This window comes from Hordeum vulgare, chromosome 6H, assembly GCF_904849725.1.
Source record: "Hordeum vulgare subsp. vulgare chromosome 6H, MorexV3_pseudomolecules_assembly, whole genome shotgun sequence".
Taxonomy (NCBI): Eukaryota; Viridiplantae; Streptophyta; class Magnoliopsida; order Poales; family Poaceae; genus Hordeum; species Hordeum vulgare.
The window spans coordinates 23,851,710-23,859,607 of NC_058523.1; the positions used below are offsets into that span (position 1 = coordinate 23,851,710).

General features: G+C 43.0%; 1 protein-coding gene across 1 annotated transcript; it reads right to left on the reverse strand.

Moving 5' to 3' along the window:
• Window positions 1-2,277: 2,277 nt before the first annotated feature.
• Window positions 2,278-2,831, reverse strand: LOC123402717 (protein EGG APPARATUS-1-like). The gene has a single exon (XM_045096670.1). It carries the CDS (start codon window positions 2,742-2,744, stop codon window positions 2,502-2,504), a length of 243 nt encoding a protein of 80 aa, XP_044952605.1. The 5' UTR covers window positions 2,745-2,831; the 3' UTR covers window positions 2,278-2,501.
• Between the last annotated feature and the right edge of the window lie 5,067 nt (window positions 2,832-7,898).

Below are 7,898 nucleotides of genomic sequence, written 5' to 3' on the forward strand. Positions count from 1 at the left end.
GGCCATCTGACCCAATTTTTTGGTCGGTCGGGCCGAGCGTTCGATCTGGCCAAAATTACTCCGGATCTAGCCCTTCCCCCTCCTTTCACTCGTCTTCTTCCTGCCAATGCAATTTAGGAAAAAAAATCCAAACCTCAACCCCACGCGACTCCGCCTCCTTGTGCAACTCCACGCGGGCAACAGTCGTCGGCTGCTGGCCGCTCGCACCACCAATGCCTCACAGCCACACCGCTACTCGTCGAAGAACCTTCCTCGATTGTCTATTCTAGTTCCAGCTCCGCCTCGACTGGTTGCAACTCCCGCCATTGACGCTTCATGGTTGTAGCACCTTGATGCGCCACCGTGTCTACTAGTCGTGGATGCTCGTGCGGGGATTGCGTGAGCAAGGATCATGAATTAACGATATTGAATGGATGTAGCAAATCGTATAGACGGTAGTAGCGAAAACAAAACGGTTGCAGCAAAAGAAATACCCACCATCGCCGGATCACAGCTCCCCATAATTTATGTAGCAAAATTCCTCGCTGATAGTAGCAAAATACGACAATAGTTGTAGCAAAAATGTAATCGCCCTCGCGGTGGGTGGAGTGATCGATGTAGTAAAAAACATCAATTATAGTAGCAAAAACTGACGACAGTTACAACAAAAAAAGCCACCAGCGTGGCCATCCTAGCTCTGGAAGAACCTCGCCCAACAAAAATAAATTGTTTGTTCCAGAAAATGAAAGGGAACACTGTCGCAGCACGGTCAGAGCTCCACCATAGGTCCGTTCCAACCGCGTGAACGCAATTGCAGCTAGGGGAGCGGGGCAGCCTGCGGAGGAAGAAAAGAACCCATGGCGTTGTGTGTCAATTTTATGGAGAAATAGGAATGAATGATGGAGCTAATCAAAAAAAAGGACAAGGCATGCCACGAGGGCAGTGCATGGGCCCAGCTATTATGGTCGTGGTCGTGGCCACAACACACACCACATGAGTGGTATTGGGAATGCACGATCGCAATCTGGTCGACCGGGGAAAGTACATATATGAACTCGGATAGAGGTAATAACACTAGTAGTGCCTAAACTTGCCATCGATGATCACTTTCGTGTCTGAATTTGAAAAATACAACAAACTGGTTCTATAACTTGGTTGTATGGTTCAAATACGGTTCAAATCAAGTCCAGAAATAGGAATACATGTGTGGTATTGGGAATGCACGATCGCAATCTGGTCGACCGGAGAAAGTACATAGATGAAGTCGGATACATATGATTTCATTTTAAAAATCGCATTTTCAAATGCTCACTTTTTCTGAAAGAAAGTTCCACGCGTATATCTCCGTGTTCTATTTGCGTGCATTCAGTTTCATGAAAAAAAACTTTTTTGCGACACGTTCAAAAAGAAGAAAAAATGTTTCTATGACACGCTATTTAGAAAAACTGAAATTTCTCTTTCTTCTATAGACAAAAAAAAGACATTTTTCACAAAACTTTGTACGGTGAATTCATATTTGCAAACATGTACGCTTGGATTTTTTTTACATTTGAAAACATGCTTAAAATGCACTTTTTGAAAAGTGGGTTCATATACCATGGGTTCAGAAAATGCCCTCTCTGTACACATTTCACATATTAAAGGCGACATGGGGTAACAAAACTAGACTAGACCTAATTTGTAGTCCAGACACAAGACGATGAGAAGGGCGATCCGATCAGCTCGTGAGTAGTGGCAGATGTTGCCTCACGACCGGTCAGCTCGTGAGTAGTGGCAGATGTTGCCTCACGACCGGTCAGCTCGTGAGTAGTGGCAGATGTAGTCTCACGACCTTAACAGGTTTGACACAGAGATTTGATTATTATTTTTTCCGATTTTTTTTTTCAGCCGAGGTTGAGATGGACGATTTTCAAAAAATATGGCTAAGATTTGACCAAAATCTGATATTTTCAGTCAAAAGGGACTTTGTGGTCAGCCAATTTATTAGGTTAATTCAATGTATGTGGAGGAGCGTATGTAGCCATGCCCTGGTGACGTTGGTGTTCGTGCTGAACCGAGTCGACAAGGAAATAGATCATCTGGCCCACATACTCCTAAGAACCCAGACACAAAATGGGGCAAATTAATGCTTACAGCACAATGTCAAACAAGAGAGAACCAGAACAAACACCGAATGCTCAGCCGCAAATGTGGTGCACACAGACGCTAGTGTCGATCTTCATTCCTGACATTGTAGCAAGGATAGATCACAGGTCATAATTAAGAGACATGCAAATCAACAGAGCACACTAAGACAACTTGACACACACAACATCTTAGAGGACAACATTGAACTTCAGTAGGTCGACAGAAGCCACTACCTAGCGGCAGATTAACACTCAACAGATCTAGTACACCAGTAATAGATACTAAGATAGCTCAACACACGGAGCATTTTCAGGAGACGAAGACAAACACTAGTAACTTCGGTGCATAGATAAACTTTAAGGGACTTGCATGCATGCATGTGCTGTGCTTCCTTACTAAAGGAAGGCGGCGACCGCTGCCTGGACTCCCTTAGTGCGCAGGAGATGGAAGTAGAGCTCCGGGTTGGCAAGGAAGGCGGCGCGTGAGATGACGAACCCTGCGGCGCCTGGGGCCTTCATCATGGCGCCGACAGGCCAGAAGAAGTAGGCACCCACTGCGCCGGCGACCACCGCCGCGGCTCCCAGAGCACCCTCGGGCGTGGTGACCATGTCCTTGGCCTTCTTCTTCAGCGCCTCCATCTTGGCTTGCTCGCTTCTTCTGTGGAGGAGGCTGCGGTCTGGCTGCAGTTCGAGTGGGAGAAGAGAGGACTTGTTGGCGAGACAGGGCGAGCTGGGTGGGGGGTTTATAAAGACGGAGATGGTTGTGGGGGGTTTAGTCAAGATGGAGCACTGAAAAGGGTCTTAGTTGCTGAGTGTGCTTGGTCTCAACACGATTCTCCATTTAGGGTTTTTCCGTTTGAACTTGCGGAGCATTATCCGATAGTGTAACTGTGCAGGCTTGGGGACGTGAATGAGCGTGGTGTTCTGTACCGCGCCGCGCCGTGCACCAATAGGGCTCTCGTTGGGAAGGATGGCAGCCGGAGACCTGCTGGCATGCGTACTGCAATTCGTGGGCGCGTTTAAAGACAAACAATGCCTCACGTCTGTTGTTGGAGGAGGCGCGCGGCGGCATCAGGAACTATCCGACACTTGTCATCTCGCATGCGCGTTCGAGCGGCCGATGCATGTCACGAATCCGTTCTATCGAAGGCAAACGTGAGAATGTGAATGGCAAACGGGAGTGGTTTTTTATCGGTCCCCATTTTTATTTGGTAGGCTAAAACTAGACAATCCTATATCCCAAACGCTGTCTAACGCCTGCTCGCGATTCAACCTGCGCGAGCGGCCGAACAACAGCCCGTTCATAGACGACACGATGCAACAACGTGTTTGATAGATCCGACCAGGGGAGTAGAGTGAGCGGTGGCGTTTTTTTTTTTTTTTTGAAAGAAAGGGGTTGTCCCCCTGCCCCATTTTATAGAACGAAGGAGAAAGCACCACAGTTCACATCCACCTAACAGCAGGCCATACTACCATCAACTACATCAGGCATAACACACAGGTAATGTTTTGAAAAATGGCGAACCAGGACCACACATATAAATCCACCACAATACTGGAATCAGACCTGCAAAACAGTTTAAGACTAGCTCTATTACAGGCCGAGTCACTCAGACGTCCATGCTATCCGAAGCAGTTCGCCTCGATGCTTGTCGAGCAGTAGAACAAATCTTCTCAGCACCTCCGCTTGTGCAGCGTCGCAGAGCACCATCCATTTTTGCAAATTCCCTTTTAACTTGGCAAGGCCGCGTCCCAGACCCCTCCACAAACGTCCCTGGAAGCAGAAATCATTTCTCAATGTCCAAATACTCCACAAGGAGGAAGCAGTGTCATATTAAGCATAATTCTCTTTTTTTTTTACTTTCCACATGGAAGAAATATCATCAAAACATTGAATCTTTCCTATCATAAAAAAGTCAGAAATAATAGACCAAATATGTTCAGCATTGATACAATCAAAAAATACGTGTTGTATAGATTCCATTTCATTACAAAACAGGCAAGTTAAGTCATCCACATTTCTCCTCTTAGCCACATTATCTCTAGTCAGAATTTTGTTATACAAACACAGCCAGAGAAAAACATGGATGTTCTAAGGGCAAAGAACCTTCCACAAGGCATCTCCGTAGGAAGAGCTTACCCCACCAAAATTGATGCATTTGTAAAAAGATTTGACTGAGTACCATCCATTCTGCTCTAGCACCCACACGGGTATATCAGGATTATTAGATAAGGGAAATTTTTTAATATGCTCAATGAGATTCTCCCACTTATTCATCAAATCTAGATCTACACATCTTCTAAAAGTAAGCCTAAGATCATTACCATCCCAAACTCGGGACACCACACATTCTTCTTGATTACAAATTTCAAACAAGCCCCAAAATCTAACTTTAAGGGAACAATCCCCAGCCCATTTGTCATGCCATAATCTAATATTACTACCATTACCAATCTTCCAATCATAGAAATTTCTGGCAGCTTGGAGAGCCCAAGAAATACTCTTCCAAAAGGGGGATCCCCCATGTTGCGTGGACCAGAAGATATTTGGACTATCAACATTATATTTGAAAACAAGCAGTTTCTTCCAGTCACTGTCCCTATTATTATAAAACCTCTTCCCGCAGGAAGCCAACAGTGCCATATTGTATTCTCTAATATTTGGTATACCCAAACCACCAAATTCCTTCTTCCTGGAAACCAGTCCCCAATGAGTCAAATGATACTTGTGTTGGTCTCCCATATTCCCCCACGGGAAATGAGCCATCTGAGAGTTGATGGCATTAATGGCCCATTTAGGGAATTTCAACACTGCCATCAAGTAAGCAGGGATACTAACCACACATGCACAAAGCAGAATAATCTTCCCCTTATATGTAAGATATCTACCGAGCCACCCAGAAATGCCTTTGATTATTCTATCAATGATAGGTTGGAGATCCTCCCTCCTCAACTTATCATAATGCAGGGGCACACCCAAATACTTAATGGGGGAAGGAACCCATATTACAGCAGAAAATCTGGGTAAAAATTTTTGCTCTCTCCTCATTCACATTAATGGTAATAAGATCACTCTTATGGAAATTGATTTTCATACCAGAAATACTTTCAAAACATGACAAGATCCATTTAAAGTTTGTTGCTTTCTCATATGAATCCTCCAAAAAGAGGAGCGTATCGTCTGCATATTGAATACTAACAATCCCCCCGGAATAACATTATTCAACACCCCTGAGATCAACCCCTATCTAGCAGCTTTTGTAAGCATCTTGGTGAATACATCTGCTACCAGATTAAAGAGAATTGGGGATATAGGATCCCCTTGTTTGAGACCCTTCCCCCCTACAAAGTAGGGACCCATGGTATCATTAATACGGACACTAAAGGTCCCCTGGAACAATAATTTCTTAATCCAGGAAATCCATTTAGAGCCAAAACCTCTGGATTCAAGCATTTCAAACAAAAATTCCCAGTTAACTCGGTCATATGCTTTTTCATAATCCAGTTTGAGCACAAGCCGAGGATTATTGGATTTTTTCACCTCATGAATTACTTCATGAGCTAGCACCACACTCTCTAAAATATATCTGCCTTTAATAAAAGCAGTTTGATTAGGAGAAATCAGTCTATCACTAATGGGGGATAACCTATTAGTTAAAACCTTAGAAAAATCTTAACATCACAATTGCTCAGACTAATAGGTCTAATTTTTTTCATAATATTGGCATCAGGCTCTTTTGGAATTAAGATGATCAAAGCGAAATTCAGTCTATGGATATCGAAATTACCCTCCTCGAAGTCCGTAACCATTGCCATAAAATCAGTTTTGGTCAACTACCAAAAAGTTTGGTAAAACAGAAACGAAAGGCCATCCGGCCCTGGGGCACCATTGGCATACGAGCCAAAAATGGCTTCTTTCACCTCCTCCTCCGAGAAGGTTTTTTGGAGAATTTCATTTTCAGAAAGGGTAATTAATTCATCATCATCCCAAAAGGCAGGACCCAAATAAATATTATGTCTGTCCTCATGACCAAATAAATTCTTGTAAAAGGATGTCGCCACCTCCAGCATTTCCTCAGAGGAGGAAACAGGACCATGATCACCAATAAGCTCAGCAAGATGATTTTTCCTGTGACGATGATTTGTCAACGCATGAAAGTAAGCATTGTTTCTATCACCTTCCTTAATTCTATGATCTCTGGATCTTTGCCACAAGGCAATTTCCTCTTTCCTCATAATCTCTTCTAGTTCTGCTTTAAAATGTTTCATACGCTTAATGTCAGCATCCGTAACACGATTGGTTTCAGCAAAAACATCTAATATATCAAATTCCATAATAAGGTCTCTCTTCTTCTTTTTAACAGCAGCTTCAATATTAATACTCCACCCCTTAATCTTTTTCCTAAGCCGTTTGGATTTAGCAATCCAAATATCAATAACAGATTTGCCTACAATGGGAGCATTCCACACTGATTCAACAATATTTTTAAAATCAGGTCGTTCCACCCACCATTTTTCAAATCTGAACACCTTAGGGGAGGTAACCCTCCGAGCCATCGTATCTAGCACTAGAGGGGTATGATCACTACCAATTCTAGGTAAAGCCCTAAGAATTGATAGGGGAAACATGGTATCCCAAGAAGGAGAAACAAACACTCTATCAATAGTGGAATAAATGGGGTCCTCCTGGTTATTACACCAGGTGTACTTCCTATTTGCTACACTGACTTCCGTCAGCCCCCACTTGTTGATCTAGTCATTAAACAGAAAAGAAGTGGAATGATTCACATTACCATTACTTTTATCAGAGTCTCATCTGGTTAAGTTATAGTCCCCACCCAAAATAATTGGATAGGAGGCTTTCTCCATAACCTCATGTAGGTCTGCAATAAAATCCATCTTGTGCTCATTATAAGCAGTGCCATAAACAGCAACAAACTGCCATACAGATTTATCAATTTTATTCCTAATAGTAGCTGTAACACATAACTCATGGTTACAAAACCAACAGTCTCAAAAAGGTCCCCATTAATGCCCACAAGGACACCACCAGCTGTACCTCGAGCAGGTAATTGATGCCAAACAAAATTCTTATTACCCGCAATCTTAGCTAGTAACTTACTATCAATATTTTCCCTCTTGGTTTCAGAGAAACCTACAAAATCCACATTATTAATCCTCAAAAAATCTTGCAGGTGTTGACTTTTTCCAGGTTGTCCTAGACCACGTATATTCCAAAAAGCTCCTATCATGAGATTTTAAAAGGATGGGATAGGCTACAAAGCCTCCTAGCATTAATCAGGTTTGGACATGTACTACGAGAAGCATCAACGCCTACTGCTCTGTTTTGTATCATGTCCTTACCACAGGGAGAGCCCTTAGCACTTTTATTAAAAGGTGTGTATAGGTCATCAGGTAGTACAGTCTCAGGATTGGAATCTGCAAATTCCAGACATCTAAGACTTTCCCTAAGGACCAAATCCTGAATAATATCTCCCTGTTCCTTATCACTATCTCCTATGCAAATATCTACTTTAGAAATTTGATCAACAAGAGTTTGAGTATCATTAGATGCAAAAGATTTACCTTGGAAGGAAGCAGGAATCTCCAGGTTCTTCTTCTGAAGGTATGCAATAGCTTTCTCCATAATCTTGACATTACCATGATGTCTTGTAGTAAGTCTGGTGGAGAGCAGAGGCCCCCATTTCTTTTCTTTAACTGTATCTTCATTTCTTCTCTTATCCATTTCCTCCACCTCAAGGGATTCCAGTAGTGATCTCTTAGCAGAACCAA

Excerpts from the sequence above, each read along its gene's own strand:
- LOC123402717 (XM_045096670.1), bottom strand. The coding sequence starts at position 2,744 with ATGGAGGCGCTGAAGAAGAAGGCCAAGGACATGGTCACCACGCCCGAG.